The sequence below is a fragment of the Dipteris shenzhenensis genome, chromosome 29, assembly GCF_047967505.1.
Source record: "Dipteris shenzhenensis isolate YYH24624 ecotype China chromosome 29, Dip_SZ_1.0, whole genome shotgun sequence".
NCBI classification, from domain to species: Eukaryota; Viridiplantae; Streptophyta; class Polypodiopsida; order Gleicheniales; family Dipteridaceae; genus Dipteris; species Dipteris shenzhenensis.
Genome location: NC_141624.1, coordinates 37,469,608 through 37,495,731, shown reverse-complemented (window position 1 = coordinate 37,495,731; position 26,124 = coordinate 37,469,608). Strand labels below are relative to the sequence as shown.

The window sequence follows — 26,124 nt, the reverse complement described above, 5'->3', positions numbered from 1 at the left end:
ACCATGAATCCGATGATACAATTCTGGAGTAATTTAAAAATGTGATCTGCACTCATCCCAATTTTTTAACATTAAAGAAGGCCGTTCTGTCGATATAAACATATAAAGTTCTTCTTGTAGTGCAGCATCTCTCTTGATCTGCATAGCTCGTCCTTCAATATCAAGAATCATGGCATCAGTCTTTGTTTTAGCTATGACTACTCTACCTTCCTTAATGTCATTTTGAATTTGACCAATTTGATCATCACTCAATCCACGCAAGCATCTAAACATTGAGACTGTGGGTTGCCTACGGCATTTTCCATCTTGTGAATATTTGCCTGCAATGTAATCCTCAAGGATGGAGATCCAACCATCATAAATGGCATCGCTTGTGATTATCATATGTACATCCTTCGTGGCAAAGCTATTGCCCAATGTTACCTTGCCAGTGTCAATGAAAGCCTGCAAAATATATGAATCCATTAGAATGCAATAATTAAGCAAACCGACTTGTAAAAAATGATTCATAATTAAAATATGTACTTACATCCCAATTCTCACGATCTGGATGTCCTTTTGCAAGCCCTTGTTGTGCTTTTTTGGGTCTGTTAAAGAGAATCCATTGTCCCCTCACCTGCTTAAGTATATCAATGTATGGAGATTGTCTCAAGATATTTTGAGACTCCAGGTTTGCCATCTTTGATATCTCCACACAAAAGCGTGCGGGACAATTCACTACAATCCTCACCTGGCGGGTGCGGTAGTAGTTCTTTCTTTGGGCCGTGCTGTTATCATCATTAGATGTGAATATTTTAGCAGCATATATTGAATGTTGTCCAGATAGTATCCAGTAGTGGCACTTGGTTAAATCCTTTTTATCTACCCTTTCTAGGGGCTGCTTTGTTTCAGGATTGAAAGGCATTAAATCCGCTACAGTAGCAGGAGGCCTAGAGTTATAACCGAAGTCTGCAGCAAGCTTCTCCACATGCTCTTTGTTCAACCCTCTATATACATAGCTTGGAGGAGCTTTTTGACATCTTGCAACTGGAATTGAAAATGTTGCATGCAACCCGAATGGGTAGTATTTTTCATATTCCACCAAGCCTGATGGTTTCTTTTGCCCTTTTTTTCCTATGACCTTTCCACTTGGCTCCAATTCACTACCATTGCTTCTTTCCACAACTGCTAGCATACCCTCTGGAGGTGTTCCTTCTTGTGGTAGATCAACTATAGTTAGCTTTCCTTTCTTTGCTCCTTCTCCGCTACCACCTGGTGCTTGAACCATAGTCGATTTACCTTTCTTTGTTCCTTCCCCACTATCTTCCCCACTCTTACGCTTCTTTAATGTTGCTGAAACTTTGCGATATGATTGAATGATTGTTGTCACTGTGTGAATTTCATTTCCATCAATTGATTCAACACTTATCCAGCCTCTTGAGTGCATGTTGTCATCTACATCAGACTTCATACGAGATGCTTCATAATCACTCGGATCCAAGAGAAACTTCTTATTTTGATTTATAATGATCAACAATCCAATATCTCCCTCTTTTCCAACCACATCTTCAGTGATTTGATGTACCGATCCAACACAAGTGTATGCACTTTTATTAGGTAACAAAACAAATAAGTGAACTCGTGTCAACTGTGCTCCCTCAATACTATATATGTCAAAGTACCAAGGTATGCTTTTCTCTGCAAATCCACTTACAACTTTCTCAACCTTCTTCACATTTGTGTCTTTCCTGTAAAAGACCCAAGCAATATACAAAGTATCATCTTTATAATCTTTAAAGTTAGACAAAACACATTATCGATAAACATATCTGAAATAGAATCTAGAATTGACACTAGACCTAGTAGTAGATTTGAAAAAGTACTAGATTCTAGGGAGATTTGGCCACACTAGGGAGAATTGGCCATGCGGCCAAATCTTATGGGCTTCTTTTAAAGCACTGGAAGGGGAGGTTTAGATGTGTAGCCAAATCATATGGGCTTCTTTCAAAGCACCAAAGTTTGGGATTTGGCCTTGTGGCCAGATCTTGTGGGCTTCTTTCAAAGCACTAGGGTCTGGAGAGATTTGGCTGTGCAACCAAATCTTGCTAGCTTCTTTCAAATCAGTCAAATCTTTCTAGCTTCTTTTAAATCACTTGGGTTTAGAGAGATTTGGCCATGCAGCCAAATCTTGCTAACTTCTTTCTAATCACGAGGGTCTATGGAGATTTGGCCGTGCGGCTAAATCTTTTCAAAGCACGAGGGTTTGGGGAGATTTGTGTGCAGTCAAATCTTGGTAGCTTCTTTCTAATCACAAGGGTCTATGGAGATTTGGCCGTGCGGCCAAATCTTTTCAAAGCACCAGGTTTAGGGAGATTTGGCCGTGTGGCCAAATCTTGCTAGCTTCTTTCTAATCACGAGGGTCTATGGAGATTTGGCCATACTGCCAAATCTTTTCAAAGCACCAGGGTTTGGGGAGATTTGTGTGTGGTCAAATCATGCTAGCTTCTTTCTAATCACGAGGGTCTATGGAGATTTGGCCATACTGCCAAATCTTTTCAAAGCACCAGGGTTTGGGGAGATTTGTGTGTGGTCAAATCATGCTAGCTTCTTTGTAATCATAAGGGTCTATGGAGATTTGGCCATGTAGCCAAATCTTTTCAAAGCACCAGGTTTGGGGAGATTTGGCCATGCAGCCAAATCTTTTCAAAGCACCAGGTTTGGGGAGATTTGGCTATGCAACGAAATCTTTTCAAAGCACCAGGTTTAAGGAGATTTGGCTATTCAACCAAATCTTTTCAAAGCACTAAGGTTTGGGGAGATTTGGCTACGATGCGAAATCTTTCTAGCTTTTTATAAGTCACGAGGGTTTAGGGAAATTTGACTGTGCGGCCAAATCTTGCTAGCTTTTTTCTAATCACAAGGGTCTAGGGAGATTTGGCCATGCGGCCAAATCTTTTGAAAGCAACAGGATTTGAGGAGATTTGGTTGTCATGCCAAATCTTTCTAGCTTCTTTTAAATCACCTGGGTCTAAGGAGATTTGGCCATGCGGCCAAATCTTACTAGCTTCTTCTAATCACGAGGGTCGAGGGAGATTTGGCCATGCGGCCAAATCTTACTATCTTCTTTCTAATCACAAGTGTCGAGGAAGATTTGGTTGTGTGGCCAAATCTTACTAGCTTCTTCTAATCACGAGGGTCGAGGGAGATTTGGCCATGCGGCCAAATCTTGCTATCTTCTTTCTAATCACGAGTGTCGAGGAAGATTTGGTTGTGTGGCCAAATCTTTTCAAAGCAGCAAGGTTTAGGAAGATTTAGTTGTGATGCCAAATCTTTATAGCTTCTTTGAAATCACCAAGATCTAGGGAGATTTGGCTGTACGGCCAAATGTTGTATGTTTTGAAAGAAGCCAGAAGATTTGGCCGCATGGCCAAATCTCCCCATTTAAAATTTAAAATTCAAATCTTAAGATTCAAATTTCAAATCTGAAAATTTCAAAATCTTAGATTCAAAATTCAAAATTTAAAATTCAAAATTCAAAATCTTAGATACAGAATTCAAATTTCAAATTTGAAGATATGTAAGTGAAATCATATACTAAAGACCCTACTTTCAAATCACACTTCGAGATTCCTACTTTTACAAGACTCTTTCTTTCAAATCGTGGTGTTCCGAAATGGAGAAAATGGAGAACATGCAAGAATTAGGTACACTTTCGATTTCTTTCGTTTTCTTACTTGAATGATTGAGTAGCCATCGTAGGAGCTAAAGAGAGAGTAGCTGTAGCAATTGTAGAAGTTGTCTTTCTTGCTGGAGTAATTCTACCGGTGTGGGCGATGAGGAAGAAGATGGACGGAACGAGGAAGGAAGGAGGACGAGGGCTCTGATGGTAGGAGAAGCAGAAACCAAGCACCAGGAGGAAGATGACGGACGGAAGAAAAAAGGCGTCGAGGGCGATGAGGAGGAAGATGGAGGTGACGAGGAAGAAGGCGTTGCAGTGATGAAGGAAGGAGGAGCAGAAACCGCGACGGGAAGGCGTTGTAGTGATGAAGGAAGGAGGAGCAGAAACCGCGACGGGAAGGCGTTGCAGTGGAGCAGCAGAAGCCACGACGGGGAGGAAGAGGGAGCCGACGACGAGGAAGGAGGAGATGAGGACGGTGCAGGGAAAGGAGGAAAAAAATGGGGGGAAGGCAAAGGCGTTGCAGTGACGACGACGAGGAAGAAGGAGGACGGGAAGGCGTTGCAGTGGAGCAGCAGAAGCCACGACGGGGAGGAAGAGGGAGCCGACGACGGAAGGCGTTGCAGCGACGACGACGAGGAAGAAGGAGGACGGGAAGGCGTTGCAGAAAAGGGAGCCGACGACGAGGAGGAAGAGGGAGCCGATGACGAGGAAGAAGGAGATGAGGACGGTGGAGGGAAAGGAGGAAATGTCCAAAAATGGGGGGAAGAAGCAATCCCCCCAAAAAAGCATGCTTTTGGGGGAAGGGAGCAATCCCCCCAAAAGCATGAAGAGCAAAAAAAAAAAAAAAAGACCTCTTTCTAATCCAACTATTGTGTGTGGAATCTATGGAGAGTTGAATTGGTAATGGAATTTTAAAACCTACATAGTTAAGTACACATTGCTAGAACAAAACTCGGATGGGGAACCTCCCGGGACCTCTTATTTTGACATAGTTTTGAACTTTTTTGCTTGCAATTAGCTAAGCAAGGGTGGAGGAGTGTTTTCCAAGAACTACCCCATCTAAGACGTTGTCCTAAAGCTCTCAAACCACCCTAGGTACACATTGGAGATCTAGGAAGGGAGAGAACAAGGTGAGCCTAGCACTTGATTCCCCATGAAGACGAATTCAATTCCTTCTCATAGGTTTACTTTTTATGCTTGGTTTAAAAGGCTTGTTTAGCTTTGCCTTTTAAAGTTTTGGTTTTTTAATAGTTTTAGATTTTCTAGTTTGCTTTTAAAGTAATAGTATGATTTTAAAGTGTAATAGCATGAATCATGAAAAGCATGAAAAGCATGTACGATTTTTTTGAAAGTAGATCTCTACATTTGAATTTCAAAATTTGAAACTTGAAACTTGAAATTTGAATTTTAAATTTTAAATTTTGAATTTTGAATTTTAAACTTTAAATTTTAAATTTTAAAATCTGGATCTTCAATTTTTAAATTTAACGTTTGAAGATTTGTCCATGTGGCCAAATCTTCCTAGTGATTTCAAATAAGATTTGGCCATGTGGCCAAATCTTCCTAGTGATTTGAAAGAAGCTAGCAACATTTGGCAGCACGGCAAAATCTTCCCAAACCCTAATGCTTTGAAAGATTTGGCCACATGGCCAAATCTCCCAGAACCTGGTGATTTGAAAGAAGCATGCAAGAGGAGGTTGCACAGCCAAAACTCTCCATACCCTAGTGCTTTGAAAGAAGCCTGCAAGATTTGGCCACACGACCAAATCTCCCCAAGTTTGAAAGAACGCCACAACCAAATCTTCTCAGTGCTTTGAAAGAAGTCACGGAGGTCTCGAAGGATTTGGCTGTGCATCCAAATCTTGCTAGCTTCTTTGAAAGCACCAAGGTTTGAGCAGATTTGGCCGTGTGGCCAAATCTTATTGCTTCTTTCAAAGCGCTAGTGTCTTAGGAGATTTGGCCATGTGGCCAAATCTTGTGGGCTTCTTTCAAAGAACCAAGGTCTAAGTAGATTTGGATGTGTGCATAAATCTTTATGGCTTCTTGAAAGCACCAGCATCTTGGGAGATTTGGTTGTGTGGACAAATCTTGCTATCTCCCTTTCAAAGCACCATGGTCTGTGAAGATTTGGCCATGTAGCCAAATTTTGCTGCCTAAAATTCAAAGCACCAAGGTTTAGGAAGATTTGGTCTTGCAATGAAATCTTGTAAAGTATTTTCATCCTAAGTCACACCATTAGATATCAATATTGAACTATAACAAATGCTATGTACTATGCAGATGCCACATTGAAAGTGGGGGTTAAAGTCAACTTGCTTGTCAGTGGAAAGATTGTTGCCATTGGGACAATATTCTCTACATCACATGATGACATGTGCCAAGGTGTGCCCTTGGGAGAAAACAATGTATCGGTGGCGATCGATATTTGTATGGATGAAAGTGCACTTCTTCCATTTCCTACAATGGATGCATTCTTAGTCTATGAGGCTTTGGGTAGTGTTGTTCGTTGGAAAGCACGATCAATGAGTTGTGTGGACAACGTCAATGAAGCTATTGTACCAATGAATGATATAACATTAGATACCATTGACGTTGAACCTCTATGTGAATATGATGAGTTTTCCATTCGAGAATCATGGAAGGACAAGAAAGTCTTAATATGGGATGAGCAGAAAACCAAGAGCATTGCAGAGGGTGTTGTTTTATATGTCTACCCATTTGAACCTATAAATTTGAGATGCTTGGGGAAGGTAATCTAGGTGTGGGAATTGAAAAGTATCACAATGATGTATCAGGCATCGATACCATCCACTTAATCAAATGGCCCATTGCACAAATAACCTTTTTAGATGGAACTTCATTAAGAATCGATGACACCATGAATTCTTCAAGTGGTTCTGGGAAAAAGCACATGGAAGATGAGGACCCAATGGAAAAATCCACAAAAAAGAGGCATTACTGCATGATAAAGAGAAAAGCTAAAAAACATGGCATGCCATTAGCATCATCTAGACTCACAAGGGATGCAGTCATAAAAGTATCTATGATTGATTGTTGTAAACAAAATTGTTGTCAATTTTCCGATCGTCAAATGATATCCAAATTACGCATAGAGTATTGGGGCCAAAGTTTGGAGGCTCGCACCAATTATGTATATGACACTCTTGGGGTTGCTTGTCGAAAAGATGACAATGGGCAGTTCAAATATGTCTTTTCATTGAATGGTATTCAAGTTTGTTGTAGAGCATGGTATGAAATGCATGGTATTCCAAAAACAACATTTTATCGATACAGGGAGCAATTTGAAATTGGTATACGAAGGTGCATACATGGTAATAAAGGAATCGTGCGGAGAGGTTGGGACCACACAGAACTGGGTAGAGCCATAATCCAAGATTTTGTGGATAACAATTCTGAGCGTATGCCACACAAAAGTAGAACACTTCAGGATGGATCAAGGGAAACACAGTTGGTGATACCGGATATATACAAGCAGGTTGATATTCTCTATGAAGTTAACATGCAATCAAAGCATAGTTTGGGTTGTAAGGAGATGTCAAATTCCACATTCAACCGCATATGGAACTCTGAATTCAAGCATGTAACTTTGTCAAAAACAAGTGAATTCTCTAAGTGTGGTTTATGTAGTGCAATCAAGGCTCAGCTTGCAGCGACAAAATGCCAAAATGAACGTAATAAGTTGATGGAAGATAGAAGAAAGCACATGTCACAACAAAAAAGTTGTAGAAATGTGTACTACACTTGGCGCAGATTTTCTGAAATGTATCCTCAGACATACTTGTGCATTATCCATGATAAGATGGACTAAAAGAAGACAGCCATCCCTAGATTACGCAATCGTTCAAAGGACACAGACAAATCCTTTCAGCTCCCAGTGGCTTTGACTGGCATGATAACACATGGACATGGTCAAGGACGTTATGGTCATTTTTCTTTATCCTTGTGGCCGTCGGATCCTAACTTCACAATTGGTTCATTGGCTTTGTGTTTGAGAAATCTTGAAAGATTTGATAACCATGCACTTGGAGATTTGGTACATGATGGGATGCCAAGGTCTGACAATGCTCTGCTAAATGCACTAACCTCAAGAGAAGCATTGGATTCTCACTATGTTTCTAATGGCAAGCAACAACTTCATCTTGGGGCAGTGGGTGGAACATTCAAAGACCTTGGACTTGGAAGTTCCCATCAAGAAAATCCTTATAAGAAACTACCCGAACACCTATTGTTGCAGTTGGATAATTGCGGTTTTGAAAACAAGAATAGGTACTTGTTTGCATACCTATCATTACTTGTTGCTCGAGGAATTTTCAAGTCAATTCAATTAGGATTCTTGATGGTTGAATATACACATGAGGATATTGATGCAATGTTTAGCAGGTTTTGAAAGAGGTTAAGAACTAGCCAAACATTGACATTTGCACATCTCATGGATACTTTTAGACAATGTGAGGAGTCTTCTCCAACGCCATTTTTGGTAACGGAAGTCCCTGATTTCAAGAGCTATGTTGATGGATGCCTATGCGATGGGAAAGATTCTTTAGTGGGACACTCAAAGCCTCTCCAATTTTAGTTCTTTATGTGAAATGAAGTTCCTATCATGCAATATAAAGTGCATCCACGATCATTAGATTGGCAACCAAGTGAAGGTGGCATTGAGTTGTGGAAGAGACATCCGGATGGTCATCCAATGCTACCAAGTGGAGAGCCACCTTATGTAACCATGTTCAAGTATGTGAAGGACCACTTAGATGTGATAGTTGGTATCAAGGAGTATGTACGCTTTTGGGAAAAATGGGCACACTTGCAAGGTCCAGAAGCATCTTTCACAAAGTTTTACAAGCCAGTAGTGAAGTATTGGAAGAGCATGATTGATGAGCTTGATAAACCAAACAATAGTGTAGAGGGCATGTACGAGAGATTTTGGCCAAAGACGCAACATATTGATTGTGTGCAAGTAGTTGATAATGAAAACGATGAGTTTCAAGGAATTGAAGGGTTGAATGATCATTACTGTGGACCTCAAAGGAAAAAGCCAAAACAATCATTTGATCCAATGGTTGATGTACAAAAAGGACACTTTCTTTTGGTCCGACCAGCAGAAAAAATTTACCCAATTTGGCTAGGCATTGCTCAAACTGATGTAGAGAAGGATAATAAATCTAAAAATTTCAAGAAGGTTTTCATACAATATTGGGCACCTATATGCAAAAGACACAATGCACAAATTGAGGAGGTATATGCAGATTGTTGGAACAAGGTTTGGATGTGCAATAAAGGTGATCCTCCACGTTGGGAATCTGTTGATGCTATTGTATGGTCATGGGTTCCAAAATGTAACCTCTCAAAGAAGGTTTCCTCAAAGAGCAGCAACCTCCCCATCAAGGTGAAGATACCAACCATTGCACGCAAGCGAGCTTTATCCAATTTGTCTCATAGAATAGATTCCGACTCTGATGCTGACTCCACAATGGAGTGAAGGTACTTGAAAAGCATGACTTTTTTTTCCTTGCACAACAATAATTTAATTGAATATCGACAAATATTTGGAAGGTATGACATTGATCTTTTTTCTTTATCTTTTTTTTTGCAGACCATTGCTTTGTGGTTGCAAGTTCTACACTTGACAAAATATCAAGGACTAGTGTTGCATTCTTACTTTTTCTCCAACTAAACTAAAAATGGTGTTTTTGAACACCACCTTTTTTCGAGAAGAGGCAAAAAATGCTTCGTTAAACTCAAACATATGATGTTTTTTTCTCAGCTAATGCAAAACAGGCACACTCCAAATTGTGAGTTTCATATACACGGCAAAATCTAGGGAGAAAGTCAATGGAGTGCACTCAATGCATTGTAATTATAACCCCTCAAAAAATACCATGCATTGGTCGAAACCTCAACATTTGACATTTTATTTATGTTGATGCAAACCATGCACATTTGCAAGATTTGGATGGACTACCAAATCTATGGGAAAAGTCAATGAAAAACATTGAATGTTACATAATTACAACCCCTCAAAAGTTCCCAAATTATCAAGATTTTCCCAAATTCTCTAATATGGTGTTCTTGGGACTAGGGGGCATTTATTGTCTAGGTGTAGTATGGGATTCCAATAAGATTGTGTAAGGGATATCCCTAAATATACCATGAAAAAAGGTTTGGGTAGATAGGGACATAGTTGGTAGTGGATCATTGTACAATGAAATGCATATGGAAGTGCAAAGGTCATAATAGACCTCCTCCTACAGTTTTGGTGGGGAAAAAGTTTGGTACTTGGGGATGGAGAAGGAAGTACAACATGGTCTTTTCCCCCTTGTCTTGCCCTAGGGAACCTTGCCCATTCTTCACACTACACAAACTGAAGTTGAATAGCCAACTGAAACCTTCAAGCAATTGGAGGATATGGAGTGAGCATGGCGCAACAACACAGCCTCAGTCTCATAAGAAGATAAAGAAGATCCCCTCAGTCTCCCTCTCGTTCAAATGGACCTCAACCAAGTATCCAAGTGTTGTATTCAGTAAATGGATTTTATCTGGCACTATTCTTAACAATGATAGTTAAACATTGAAACAGCTCTCTGGTTCAGTAGGCAAAGCATGGAGGGGCTTCGAATAAAGTCATAGCAGCTCATGACACATTCTTGGGACTACAGCATAGTTTCACTCTCACTCTATTTCGAGACTATGATTGTTGGCACCTTAGAGTCACTCACGAGCTATGAGGATAGCTATCTCACCAAATTTTCATCGTTACCGTGTGATTTTTTAATTCATAATGGTCCTTGGTGACCATAGCAGACCATCTAATATGCACAAGCTGTTAAAAGACCCCTGGCTTAGATGTATGCATTTTGAAATGGGTCATGACCCAGAAGGGAGTAGAGATCTATACATTATATGGATCCAACCCAATGATGAGTGGGAGAGATAAGCTAGGGTGTGTGTAGGCTTCTTCTTGGATGCTGCAATGGAGATTCATCATGTTTGTGATGGGGATTGTCTAGGGTGTGTGTAGGCTTCTTATTCGATGCTACGATACAAATTCATCATGATTGCGATGGGGACTGTCAATGGATCTTGTAGAGTATGGTTGGATGGCTTTCGATGTGTTTTTTGAGAGCTTTTAGGGTGTGTGCGTTTGATTGAGCTGAGAGCTCATGTTGAAGGGTGTATGTGTTCGATTGAGCTGAGAGCTCGTGTTGTGAGTATGGTTGTACGGGCAAATAATTTGGTTTATGTGTCGAGAGTTTAGTGAGATTAATATTTTCTAGTTGAGGTCTAAGGTTAAGGGGTGCATAGAGTGAAAGAGATAGGAGAGTGAAACACAAATTGTGTGTTTTGTGAGTGTGTTTTGGTTGATTCTCTTGTGTGTAAATGTGTAATAGTTTGTAATGGTTTGGTTGCCTGAATCTCATATAGGTCAATCCCCCACATTTCAATTCTCACAATTAAAAAGAATTTAAAAATAAATGCAATTCTTCAATAGCATGAATCGATGCAACACCACCAAAACAAGTTGAAAGAATGATTTAAATAATGAAAATAATCACACTAGCAATGCTTCTTAGTTTCAAAAAATCAAATGACATGAAAATGTAAATATATGCAATTGTTTTCCTTTTTCTAAGTGTTGTGATGAATTGTATAGTGCATCGATAAATGCCCTTCTTAGTGTTCTATCACTAGTAGCCCACAAGTCTAATAGATCAAATTTTGTTGAAACAGATCTTATCCATCTTGAAGCCAAGAGAGACAATGTCCTTGCAACAGACAAATCCCCTATGACCGTGCATGTTGTTAGCCCTTCACTTATAGGTGATGTCAATTCTCTTCTAAGTTCTTCACCACCCCCTATTGTGAAAACAACTGTAGCCAGCAAGCCATGCCCCAAATGTAAGATTGGTGAAATTGAGGTTTTGGATGAGAAGAAACTAAAATTGGTTGACGTGAAGGAAGAGTACCCACCCGGTGTAGACAATGTCAATGTGCCCACTCTCCATGAAGCACACAATTGGTGTGGTCTAGAAATTGAGCCAATAGTGAGGGTTTCGCAAGTTTCGGAGATAGATTTGACAATAAAAAATTGTGTATTTGATGGGACGATTATCAAAGATGCTTGAAAGTCGATCTTGTTGGATAGGGTTGGCTTAGGTTTTATAACCTTACACGTTGACGAGCTCTTTTATGGAGAAATTGTGAAGTTCCTAAACATGGGTGATTGTATAAGAGTGAACAATTTCTCAGTTTTCTCCAAAAACCTGAGGAATGATGGCGGAATCACTAACTATAGCATTGCCTTCGATCCTTCTACTAGGGTAGAGAGGATAGAACCATTTGGTGTTGTTCCAGAAATCTACCCTCAAGGAACCATCTGCCAATTCAAAGAGAGGTGTAGAAATCTCATAAACAAGGGAGAGGGAAATTAGATTCCTCTAGCAACCTTGGCTACAACTATCATAAAGTTAGGCACTTCATACAAGTAGCTGGATGAATTGATCGTAGGAGATGGCGACCTTCCTGAAGATCTCCTAATAGTAAGACCTATGCTTTTTAAGTACATTCACTACTTTTTTAAAAAAAATTTGGTCACTTCATGTTTGTTCTAATAGTGGTTATCTAAGGCGCTTGTTGCTATTTGTGAATGTGCGAAAGCAACTTACCTTTTGGAGCACGGATGATGTTAAAATTGCCAAAAATTTTAAGGTCTTTGGAGAGGCAAAGTTTATATTGCACAATGTTGGTTGTAAGAAGAACACTCAACCTATTACGCTCAATATGCTTGATATGACGATAATCGTGCCTATTAAAGACTCATCACTTGGAGCATATCTTTCACATGTTTTCAACACTCACATCCAACCCATCGGTTATGGCAATCGGGTCCAACTACCAAAGTTCTCTTTATGGTCTTTCAAGTTTTCTAAAATATAATTAGTATGGTTTATGTCTTCTTGTGGAATGTTGGCCAAGTTATCGGTACTTTGACAGTGATTGGTGTAAACTCTACCTTGTACGAGAATGCATGTGGAATTTGCAAGGGAACAAAAATATCAAGAGATGTTGATAATGTCTTCTGCTTGTTCTTGATCCAACAATCACCTATGACCATTTATCCATATAAATTTGTCAGCCATGTACCAAAAAGAAGATGATGGTCTTCAAACATGGATGAATGCTTAAAGAATTTGGTGCTTAAAGAAGGTCAAACAAAATATACTAGTATGAAAAAATATATGCAAAAAGCTTTTCCCTCTTATAACATATCAATTTCGACTCTTAGACACAAGGTTCTAAAAATTAAATGAGCAAGAGACGAGATGATTAGTGGAGGTAATTAACAATTACAAGCTCATATGGAACAGGTCTCTTCTTTCACCCTAGATGTCTAAACAAAATGAAGGGAAAGAATTTCTATTGACAATAGTATTTCCTGCGATAAGTTCTTACAAATGTTTGCACATTTCTCACATCAAGTAAAAATATATATAAAAAACATTAAAGACACTCCATCTTATGATTGCTTCTCTTGTGAGAGATTGCTTTTCAAGAAACAAACAATACATCTTAAGAAGGCAACATTTGAATGGATCCAAGGAAGAAGAGAAGATAGCAATGTGGAATTTATGGAGAAGCATTATAGAATATGTTTTGAATGCAAAAAGGAAATCAAAGGAAGCATTCTTCCCAAATTTTTTGTCCCATCAAATGTTTGTTTGAATACATCACTGCCTGCAGTGTGTGAAGTAAATGATGTGGAGGAATGCCTAGTCGTACCTAGACTTGCTTTCACCCAAATAAGAGAAATGACTTTCAACGGCCAAATGGGCATCAATGGAAGCATAGTGAATGTGTTGGCAGACACGAACAAGATACAACGAGTTTTGCCACGGTTCTTAAATGATGATCATGTCATAATCGTGGGAATAAAAAGAAAAATGCAATACAAATCAATGTTTGTGATGGGCAAAGTTTGACCATACACTCTTATGAAAGCATTAAAGACACTTATAGATACACCATTGTACAAAATCTAACAACATCACAATAAACAACAATTGGTACAAGGACATGCTTGTAGGAGCAACACCACAAACTAATTGCAATGCGGGCGAGGATCAGGGTGGTTTCAATCTTGTGGAAGAGGACAACATAGAAACAGACACACTAGTGCATAATTTGGTTACCGTGCAGAGCAAGTTATAGATTTTGAGATACAAGCAATTTATGTTACCCCATCTAAAAATCAAAGGTCGTTAGGTATCTTCAGAGATAAGCATAGCGAAGAGTTGAATTTTTGGTTCCTTTTTTTTGGATTCCCAAGAGCAATTAACAATAGCAAACTAACATATTTTGACATAATAAAGTGGGAGACAACTCACCGGTCACTAAAATTTGCTCACAACATTGCTAATCTTTTTCTTAAAGCAATAAAGGTTCTAATCCACCAAGTCATGCAATCTATATGGGTGCGCTCAAGGAAAGGTACGCTAAAAAACAAGCTGCTATGTGCACGAGACGTTAAAAGCAACACCAACACCGAGCAAGTATTGAGATCAGGAATTGGATATAGGGACTTTGAAAGCTTATGCACTTCCCCTGACCACAAGGAAAAATTACACAAAAAAACCTTTGCAATGATGCATTAGTTGGGGCAATGATGCTTCTTTATTACCTTCTCCTGTGCCGAGAGACTATGGGAGCCTTTGGTCAACACCCTTAAAACAACATACAACAAAGGAATAACAGAAAACAATCAACTGGTAGATGCAGTAGCTATTATGCAACTAGTAAGGCAAAATCCCACCTTGTGTGCACGTTACTACACGCACAAACTACGAAATATGATACAGCTACTGTGCAAAGACCACTCCATTGTTGGTAGCGTCATTGATTACTTCTTTGTGACAGAATTCCAAAGCAGAGGAAGCCAACATGAGCACGGAATATTGTGGGTTAAGAAAGCACCAAAATATGATTCAAGCAATGAAGAAGAGGTGGTACAGTTTGTGGATGAACACGTGACATGCAACAAGTATTTTCTAAATGGAAACATGAAAGAAATACAGACCCATAAACATACAAGAACGTGCATCAAAGGCAAGAGAAGATTTTGCAGGTTCCACTATCCCAAACCACCATTACATTCAACAATGATACTTACTCAATTGATCATGTTGACAAAAGTAAGCAAAGGGAAACCTATCTCTGCATCTACCAAGAAATACAAAATATTGACACAAGCATGACCAACACATTCTTCCAATGGCTGGACTCTTTGCATATCACATTGGAAACACATATCCTTTCATTAAGAGCTTCGATAACAAAACCAACATTATTTTTAAAACGTGAACCAAAAGACATCTTTCCAAATGCATTCAACAAAAAGATTAGCTACCTCTGGCAATCAAATATGGATACACAATTTATTATGGATCCATACATTGCTGCATCATATTGCACTTCAAATATCACAAAAATGGATAGCACAATTACACAAACAATGCAAGTTACACTAAGGACATGCATACAAGAAAACAACCCGATGCAAGAGAGATTGAGAAAAATGGGGAATGCTTTTCTACATGCCTAGTAGATGAGTGCTCAAGTTGCTGCATTTATTAATTTGTCTCTACATTGCACACGTGCAGTATTGGTTGGAGCACCCTTGATAATTTAGATCCTTATAAATTTGGACTCTTTTATGGCATCTAGGGGTAGTTAATTTCTATGGATGTCTAATGGTGCAAATAATTATACTTTTTTGGGATATAAAGAAAATAAAAGAAGGCCAATGGAATAAGAATCCCAAAATTTTACACTTAAAAAATGTCCTAATCTTTTAAGGGACTATGGCTTCCTAGCAGATTCTATGTTCCTAAACTAATAAGTATATGCAAGTGGGACGTAGTGGTGTATTTGACCTTCTAGCATAATACTTTTATAGCTTGATTTTTCATGTAATATTTGAGTCATATTTTGGGTCATACGTTTGAATGGTGCTTCTCTCTCTGCATTGAATCGTATTATTCGATTATAGATGCAGTTAGATAAGTAAGTTTGCATTTCAACATTTGGTCATAATACTTGATCTTTGATGTCGTTATAAGGACTCCTTCACCTTGTTTTTAAATTATCTCGACACTTGGTTGTATCATTCGGTTATATGTGTCGTTTATCAACCTTATAAGGGTAATAAGATTCAACACTTGGTCATTTATTTGGCTTTTTGTGTTGTTCCTTAGGTATATATTCACCAATTGGTGTCTTTGAAAGATGAACTCATCTACTACTGTTCTTGGACTCTTTTGAAGAGAGAGATAACAGATTTTCCTTTCCTACATAGGAAGCATGCTTGTTTGATTTAAAGTCCACTCTAGGCATTCACATAGTTACAACACCCCTCATATGCATTACATGAAATAAAGCTAAAAACTAAGTTCTGTTTCATTTTAAGTTCACTCTATACATTCACATAGTCACACCCCTCCTCTTATGCGTTGCATTGAAATAAAGTTGAAAACTAAGTGCTAGAGATAGACTTTTCAACAACCATTCATATGAGGTTTAAATGTGCCACATGGTAGTAGTAGTAAAGATAGATCTCTATCCCTTCTCTTAATCCCCATTCAGTGCTTGGCTAAGGGATTGGTTCTTTCAATGGATTGAAGGATATTCATTATACTTGAATAATTTTATTCTTTGCATACTTTTATAGTATCTTAAATGTTAGCTATTTCATGTCTTTTGGATTTTGAAATGGAAAAAAGAGGTAGCTTTTAGTATATTTATAGAAATAGAAAGTTTTTTAAATGGTCAATAATATTTTGCCAAAATTTGAAACAAAAATTCTAGAAAAAGATAGAATTCGCCAATGCTTTGAAACTTTAAAAAATAATTTATTAAAATTTCGTAGAATATTATAATACTATATTTCTATACCTTCGATAAAAACATCCCTGTACGGGGCTATAGTGTGGGATGTGACTGGGGAACCTGAGACTAGAAGCGATTAAAAGGGAGGAAAGGCAAGGGATCATGAGGCTTAAAAGGAGGTTGGATAAAAAGGGTAAGATGCAGAGGGCTTGTTTGAAGTCAGGGAGGGCAAAAGTAGTTGGATGGTCAAGTGGTGGTGGTGGTGGGTTGGAGAGGGGGGTATAGGGGTAGAGTGGGAGGGATGGAGGCAGAGGTGGAGGTAGGGGAGAGATGTATTGATGTTGGTCTTGCAATTGGTCTGAACCTATGCCAAGAAGAATTTAAATAGTGTTCTACGACACCATATTTGGTGAAAGATTGCAGTACTTTAGGCTCTCTGGATGAGGCACATCTGATTACTCTCCTTACAAAAGGTCTCTCTCTATGTCTAAGGTCTCATCCTCTCAACTCTCAAGCATGTGCTTTGCAATTCTTTCCCACCCTCTTGCCATTTTTCATGCCTTTCACTCTATTCCAAACCCCTCCTAATGGAGATGAGGACCAAGGTACACCAGGTTCTGCTCCATCGATGCCTAAGTGGTGTCCAAGGAGCTAAGCTAGAGTAGCAAAACACCCCTAGTAGATGGTGACATCATAAATGTTGTCACCTCCCAACCCGCGTGCATGATGAACATCTTGAATGTGGTCACCTTCCAAGGCTCAACTCGTCTAGACCCAATCTTAAACTTGTCAGCACGGGTGATAGAGGCTTAATAGTGCAACCCACCACTACCTCGATCCTAAAGGGATCAAGGCAAAAAATAGGGGCGAAAATTAGCCTAATGGTAAATTTAGAGCCTTCTCCAAGCTTCCTAGGCTAATATTTACAACTTCAATTTTGATAAAATTTGCCCAAAACTTAACATAACGTTCGTATACAAGATTCAAATTCAATCCTCCAAGTACTCAAATTGATCAGCACAAGTCATCTAGACCCATTTGTAAGGTTAGGTTTTTTTACATTCTAGCTTATAAAAGCCTCTATATGAACTTTTAGTATACTTTAACCCATTGACGCCTTGAAAATGGTAGCACGTGCCAATATTTACAAGTCTATTTGGGAAAGGTTTTACCCAATGACATACACTTCCATAGGTGTGTCCTTGAAGGATTCTCCCAATGACTTACACTTCCATATCCATGTTTCCCTCTTTTTTTAAACCCTGAAAGAGATTGTATAGATTTTTCGCTCAAGTTACTTGTCCTCTTGGAAAAGGAAGATCCGGGTGGCGGGGGTATCGAAGGCGCTACATGTGAGCCCTTCTAGCTAGACCAAAAGGTCATTGTCTAGAACATAATCACCTTTGTCAAACATCTCCAGCTAGTAGTAGCAAGAAGGGGAAAAGAAAAGAATTGTGAAAAGGAGAGAAAAGGAAGGAAATAAAAGAGAAAGGGTGGTGGGTTGGGGCGGAAGAGGGGCGGGCGGGGGGGGGGGGGGGCAAAAGTGAAGACTCTGTGAAGAATTGTGAAAAGGAAGGAAATAAAACAGAAAGGGTGGTGTGTTGGGGCAGTGGGAGGAGGGGGGCAAAAGTGAAGACTCTCTGAAGAGGCTTGAATACGGAGCCCTAGGGAATAGAAGGCGAGGGTGCCCTCATCCAAGAAAAGGGGAGCAAAGGCTAAGGCTAAAGGTGGCCCATTTGACCTGCACGAGGGATCAAATGGCTCAAGCAAGGTGGAGAGAAAGCAAGGCCTTACATTACTACAGTCCAAATGGGTTGAGAGACAAGGCTAGGGCAAACACAAAGACATTACAAATGGCCAACCCTAACACAAACTGCAAGTCCATCCAAAATGAGTTGCACGCAACCTGTCAAAGGCGGGGGCGTGGAAGAAAAGGAGTGGCAAGGAGTGGATAGGAAGAGGAAGGGATGGTGAAGAGAGGCACGCTCGTTGATTAGAGGACGCTTGTTGATTAGAGGCAAGCAAGGAGAAGCTCTACATTCTAGGATGCATTATAACTTAAGTGTGGATATGAAGAGACAATTGTGAAACAACAAAGACACAAGGGAATCAACATTCCACATGAAGTCAAATATCGAGGATGTTAGTGAATATTTGCTTCCAATGTAGCTAATCAAGCCACTTTATGATGATGATGTTTGATGGTGTCAATATTCAATTTTTATAATGTAGGGGTGAGCTATCTACTCAATGATGTTTCACCATTGGAATACATCATTACAACCATATGCACCTTGAATGCAATATGATGTTTTCGAGGGCAGATACAAATTCACAATTAACATATTGAACGACCAGGACTCTCTCTATGGCATTCTTGAATCTTTTAATAAGTTACAGGGTGAGAAGATGAGATGTCAACCCAAAAAATGTATGTTGCCTTTAATTTGCTGGTGTTTTCAAATCAATTGTTGTGCCTCTTTACGTCAATCTAGCCTTATGGTTAAACGATCACATTTTCTATATCAACAAAATGAAAGCACAATAAAAATAAAAAGGCTACCAATACATTTTAATATAGAAGCCCTACTACGCAAAAAAACCAATTTCCTTGAATTCATAAGTTCTCAAAAGGAGACCTAAGGTACTTTGTTAAACCCTCACTTGGGCCAAAAAATAAAATTGAATCACATGCATTGCCTAGAAAGGAGAGAATTGTTAGCCTTGTTTTCTCGTTGACCAAATCTCTTGAAACTCTCCACGATACTAATTAAGAAAGCTAACTTCATAGATTAAATACCCAAAAGACCATTCCTACATCTTTCCACTTACAATTATTTTGCAACAACTTAAGATATATCTAACTTTAGATGTTAGTTTCATGTAACACTAGAGCAAAGTGTCACATTTTGGAGAGACCGATGTTAATGCTTATTCCACCTCCACATTTGAAAGTGTATGTTTGCCCTCCCTTTTTAACCCACATTATACTTTGGATATCTTCTTTTGGGAACTAGGCATGGGAGAGAAAACTCTTCTGAATCTATCAAGACATGCTTGACCATGTCTCTTGAAGCTCATATTTTACAACTAATATTAATGTCCATCACAAGGATTCATGTCTTTCTATCATGGCAAAGAAGGGTACGAGACAATGCTTGACAAGCTCCTATTTTGCAGCTAATATTAATGTCCATCACGAGGATTCACATCTTGCCTTATGGATATAGCATGCATTGAATAGATATCTAGTTCAAAAAGTTGAATGAGCAACGTTGTTGTAACTACACACATCAAGAAAGTAGATTGTGGACAATAGATTAAAATCCATAATTTACATTAACGCAAGTATTCCCATATTCTCTCTTTTGCCCCTAGCCTTGGCATCCATTATATCACATCACAAAGGTGCACTCCGTGGTGTTATCTACTAAAAAAGGTTGAATGCTCCCACATAATCAACTAATTTTATGACTCTAGGCCCGAGTAGCGACCTAGTGAGGCCCTTGATAATATTGACATTTGCTCCATGGCTGTTGCTCAAGGTACCTCACATTGTTGGCTGCTTTCTCCTTGCTTTGTGCCTCTAGGGTCCTTGCAGCCTCAAAAGGCCCTTCTTCCTAAAGCCTGCTCTGTAGTTTTGTCACTCACAATGGCTTTTGTTACGATTTCATGTGGTCTGGTTTTGCCTATTTTTTGGTGATGTTCCTACGCATTGAAAATATTGAGAGTTTTATAGAGTCACAAAATAACAAATTCAAAGCAAAAGGGCAGGCTGTCTGTGTCTTGAAACTGTGGCATCAGTCCATGCAGTATAGGTCTAATATTCTTCTCTGGAGATAACAAACTAAAACTCCAAACGTCGTGCGAAAAGGTCCTGTGCTCATTAAAAATTGGTTAGATCTGGTAACCATGTAGCGGTCATGGGTTAGTAACGTATGTAGTGGTCATTGTATCTGGCAAATAACCACCCTCAAGCACTGCATTACAAAAGACAATCACCCTTGATGCAGTGTTCACAAAGCCTATGTATTCCCTATAGAACACGTCATATGTTTACCCCTTGTAGACTGCATAGAAGCCCAATGATTCCATGTATTTCTTAAATGTAAACATTCACCCATTGATTGCCTTCTCCTGGAAAGTGCTTTATCAGAACACATAGCTGTGGCAAGAAATTGTCAGCAATAAAATCCTACCTGACATTCTGGAAAAACCCCATGGTCTCCTTTCTGCAAGGCCTCAATGTGCATCCCAAAAAGAAAATAAGTCCTCTCAGAATCATATCCACGAGAATTTGCTGCTCCATTATCAGTTCGACAAACTCTCGATGGATCCTAGAGAGGCCTCTCCTAAAGAACCAACTGGTTGTCAAGAAATACAAATACAGCCTATGGGGTGGCTAATATATTCACCTCATGATTTGGATTGCAATTGCCTTTTGCCCTGTGTATGAGTGGCCTCCAGAGACGAGCTCTTCGGGCTTGGAGCAGAGCATAAATACTGGAGCATATATTGATTCATCCTGCAACAGCTGGCAAGATCTTCATGAAGCCTTGTTATGTTTTTCTGTAGTGCCCGTAAGGGGGGTAGTAATTCATTGTTATGCAGCTGAATACTCCGACCATGGGCACAGAAAAGCTCCTAAACAATGAACATAACCAAATAAGACAACACCTTTGAGCCAATGTGACGCACCAATGACCCAAACAGAAAGGAGGGTCAAAAAGCACATATTTTTAGATTGGCGCTCATTTTTTGTGCGTGCGTGTGTGCGTGTGGGTGTGGGTGTGGGTGTGGGGGGGTGTGTGTGTGTGTGTGTGTGTGTGTGTGAGTGAGAGAGAGAGAGAAGAAGAAAAGCGGGGGGGGAGCCCGGTACATAGGACGGGGAAAGGAGGCAAAGAGAGGATAGAGAATGGTAAACAAACCTGACACCAACGTAGCATGAACTCCAAATGTGGAGAGCTGTCAAGAATTTCTGCAACAGATTCTAGAAGCTTGCTCATATGTGGGAGTGGTATGCCCAAAGCCACCGTGGCCACATCTGATGGAGGTACAGACTCAACACACTTCCTTATATATCTGGGTTCATTCAACCGCAATGCCAGCACAAGTGCCCGTATGTACTGTCTCTCGGTTAATGCAGTGTCTATTGCCTGAAAAGACACAAAATCTAGCAGGTCAGTACAGGACAAAAAATACCATGCAATCACAGAGTCTCCTGCTTTACACTCACGCATGTGGAATACTGAGAAATCATCTATACCTGTGGGGTGACATCAATGTCGAGGTCAGTGGGATCAAACACCAGGTCGTCATCCATAGAATACAGAAGTACCCCCTCTGTTGTGGCAGCAACCCAAGATCTTCCAGTTGGGGAAATTTGAAGGCACCTTGTCCGAGCAATGGGCCTTCCAGCATTAGCAGCAGTTCCTGGCAAATCCCTGCCTAGATTGCCCCTTTCCTGGCCTTCATCCACATCACTTAAATCATCATCAATCAGATCAATGGGTCCTGCTTCAGTCATGCGTTTGGAATTAAGGAAGTCAAGGACCCCATCGAGAGAGCGATTGTGGGTTATTTGGAATCGCCGTAGCAAAACCTATCACAACACAATCCTCAGACGTAATTCATTTCCCCTAATTTGAACACAGTTACAAGAATGTTCCATCACATGAATTCTCATCACTTGAAATTCCATGAAATTCATAATGCCTCAGAGAAGTCGATCTCTCAACAAAAAACAAATGAGCAAGAAAACTGAACTTCCCACCTGGAGAACACAAAAGAGAATTTATACAAGTTCCCCGGAAGCTTTGTAGTCTTTTAGCACAACAGAGGATGGCCACATTAATGACACAGCCAGTGGTTTACAGAAGAATGATATATGATCTTTTCCCATGAACTACGTTGTATAAGGAATGGCCAGAAATTTGTTATATAAAATCGGTCTGTCTCTTTCCCAACAGATGCCTTTTAAGGGCACCCAGATGCCAAGATTTCATTAATACATCCCTTTCTAAAGGCACTTGTCTGAACTTTGATAGGACACTTAAGGGATTGGATATTGATATACAATCTCTTATGGTCCTAACGACATTGCACCAAGCATACAAAGGCAAATTCTGCACAAAGAACCCTTCTCCCGCTTAAAAAAGAGAATACTTGGCATAATTGATCCCAAGGTGGATTGCACAGCTCTTTTGAGTTACCTCATGTAACCAGCCTTCAACAAAGTAAAGGGCAGTGATCCTTTTCTACTCAGTCATAAACCTCATAATAGCCACAATGGAAGCTTCAGTCACACAAACTTCAACAACAACAAAGGGGAGGCTAGAATGCCTCTGCTCTGTGAAAATGGTACACAATGCACCCACTGGCCCCAAATACCTTGGCGTCCCTTTCGGTATTTATTTAATGCTTCTGAAATTGGAAATGCTTTACACCAAGGGCTCACCCCTGCACTGTTCCTCTCTGCAAATCCTCTATCTGTCTTAAGGGCATCTAAACCAATTGCACCACTAGAATCCAACTGGCAAGGCAAACCTAGGCATCCACTTCTGCTCGGCTGAAACAACCTGTATCCTTTGCTCTGTGAGCTGTATCCAATAAAAATGGCCTTTATCATCAAGCTTATGCCTCAGCTGAGAGGGTAGATGTGCTTATGCTAGAGATCCAAACACCCGCATGTGAGAAATTACAAGCTTGCGGCCTGTCCATGCTTCATAAGGGGTCATGGTCTTCAAGTGAGTGCTCAATCGAGCACATAGTTGACACACATAATGGCATCCACCTGGAATTTATCGGGGGCAAAGACTTCCCCTTAAGCATGCACTTGCCCATTTCCATTTATGTTCTATCTTTTTGCTCTGCAAATCGATTTTGTTGCGGAGTATATGGCACTATGCATTGATGTATGGTACCCCGGGCTGCTAAAAAATCTGAAAACTCCGAGGATAATTATTCACCCCCCTGCTAGTGCGGAGGGTCAAGAGTTTTTCCCCGCTCTCATTCTCTGCCAAGGCAAGAAAATGCTTGAAGCAGAGAAGACATCTAACTTGGATTTCATGGGATAAATCCAAGTGAACCTAACGTCATCCACAAAAGTAACAAAGTATAAGTAGCCCCCAAGTGATGCTGTCCGGCTTGGCCCGCACACATTACTATGTACTAGATGCAGCTTCCTAGATTCACCAAGGGTCCCATCTTTTGGAAATGGGGACCAATGCATTTTCCCCAATAACCATCCCTCACAGACATGCATGCATGGGTGGGAGATCTACCACCATGTCCTTTGAATGCATCTAAACCAAATTGTTAAAGCTTAGATACCTTAATTTTTCATGCCATAATTGAGTATTCGAATTTCAAAATCACAGATTCAGCAAATGGCATTAGCTTCAACAGCGCTTCTTTTTCAAATATATCAAGGTGATACAGCACGCTGACAAGTGCCCCAATGAGTAAAATACTCCGTCATCATACACGGCTCAACGATGACCATCAAAACGAACTCTAAATCCAAATGTGGAGATGGCTGAAATAGAAATCAGATTCTTCTCTTTTTTTTTTCATGAAGAAGACTTCTATGAAGTATGAAAGAAACTTGCATCTCTTTGATCCCAATGAATCTATTCAGGTATGGAAGGCACTATGACAGGCACTGCGGGAGAAGTGGTAGATGAACCAAAAGTGGCAACAGTAGTTGCTGTGGGGGCAGCAAATGCCTGTGCTTGAGAGACAAGTCTAGTCTTGGATCTAGATACAATGGCAGCAAATGCCTGTGCTTGAGAGACAAGTCTAGTCTTGGATCCAGATACAATACCCCAAAAATTACTAGATACAAACAGGTGGCGCACCAAGTACGACCACATGGGAAAGTTGGCACCATCAAGTCTGTCCTCAGCAGCAAGCATTCCAAGTGACTCATGTTTTGCCATTGCAAATGAAAATTTCCTAAAAAGAAAGTGCCCTGCATTTGTCAAAGCCTCAAGGCTACAATGCAATGAGCTGGCTGCTCAAAGAGTGGACTGCAAATCTGCAAATGTCAACTCAAAAAATAACAGCAATGCTCTGCAATTGTAAATGCCACAAGGGCTGTTCAACACTGAGCAAAATGCAAAAGTCCGTCCCCAACAAATGTCCTGCAGAGATAGACTGCAAAAGTGCAAATGTCTGTCCAAGGAAAACACCCCTACAAAGGGTTGTCCTACAAAAGTGCTACACAAATCTGGCCCAATGTATGCACAAATCTGCTCCAATGAACCTGAAATTGACGTCCACAAAGCATGAGAGCCAATGCAAGATACGGAGCAAAAGCCCCAAATTCTTGCAAGCTGAGTGCGTGAAATTGAGAGAACAATGTCTTACCAGGTAATCCAAGAGCTGAAAAAGGTAACTTTGGCAAGAGGAAAATGTGCAAAAAGAGGGAAAATCTGGAAAACCCCCAAAATGAAACCAAATATGCCCAATGTCACTGCAAATCTAAGCAAATGTGACTCAAAAGCCCCAAATGTCACTTGTACTAGGCAAAGAGACACTGCAAAAATCAGCAAATCTCGCAAAAGCCCCAAATTTGGAGAAGGCAAATATGCCAAAAGGGGGGCAAATGGGACAAAGCTTCAAATTGTGCTCCAATTCTGCAAATGTGACTCAATGTTCTGTAATCTCTAGCCAAAGTCAATGCTCATGCATGCAATTTCTGCAATAGACTACCCCTGGCCTCAAAAATCCCCCAAATTTGCCAAAATCAGAATGCTAAATAAGCAATGTCTACGATCTCACTCAAATTGAGAGGAAAGATGCCAAAAAAGCTGCCAAATGCCTTGTCTTGTGCTATCTCGAGGACAGAGGAGTCTTCCATGCACTGAGGATTGCCATTGGTCAGATGCGGGTTTCGTCCCGCCAATTGAGGATCGAGGCAAGGAGAGCAGCAGGCATACCCAGAGAGCAGTGAGTCTGCATGCTATGTACGATGGGGGTAGTCAAGACAGAGGAGCATATTCTTTGCCCACCATGAGATCTGGGAGCTTTACCACTGTAGTGAAGGGGGAAGGGACAGCTTCGTGTTGGTGTTACCCTTCAGCGAGGCATAACGGTTCTTATAGAAGGCGTAAGTGCGAGGCATAACGGTTCTTATAGAAGGCGTAAGTGCACATAATCCCCTTCTTCAAAAGACAGATACCTCCTGCGTTCATCCGCATACTTCTTCAGCTTGGCTTGGGCATCCTGCATATTCTTTTTAGCCAATTGCAAAAGGGTATCCATAGTCTCCAAGTCATTTCTTGCTTGCTGATTTTTCACAGCCATGTCTGCAACTAAAGATGGCATACCCACTGTGCATCCATACATAGCCTCAAACGGGCTCATGCCAATAGAGATGTGCTTCGTACTATTGTAACAAAATTCAGCAAGTGCCAACCACTTATCCCAAAACTTTTGTGTGTCATGACAAAAATGCCTCAAATACTCCTCCAGCCATTTGTTCAGCCTTTCTGACTGTCCATCCGTCTCAGGATGGTAAGCAGTGCTAGGTGTAAGGGAAGTACCCATTGCTGTAAATAATT

General features: G+C 40.2%; 1 protein-coding gene across 3 annotated transcripts in view; it reads right to left on the bottom strand.

Annotated features, from left to right (window-relative positions):
• Positions 1-19,930: 19,930 nt before the first annotated feature.
• Positions 19,931-26,124, bottom strand: part of PWP2 (periodic tryptophan protein 2) — an 88,132-nt gene continuing 81,938 nt past the window's right edge. The window contains exons 5-8 of one of the 3 annotated variants that reach the window (XM_087400379.1): positions 21,825-22,160; positions 21,487-21,714; positions 20,974-21,202; positions 19,931-20,799 (exon numbers count right to left, since the gene is read on the bottom strand). In XM_087400379.1, the coding sequence (XP_087256505.1) occupies positions 20,975-21,202; positions 21,487-21,714; positions 21,825-22,160 (792 nt within the window). In that variant the 3' untranslated portion in view covers positions 19,931-20,799; position 20,974. Of the gene's footprint in view, positions 21,203-21,486; positions 21,715-21,824; positions 22,161-26,124 lie in introns of all 3 variants that reach the window. The other 2 variants (XR_015543857.1, XM_087400378.1) reach the window with 2 other exon arrangements.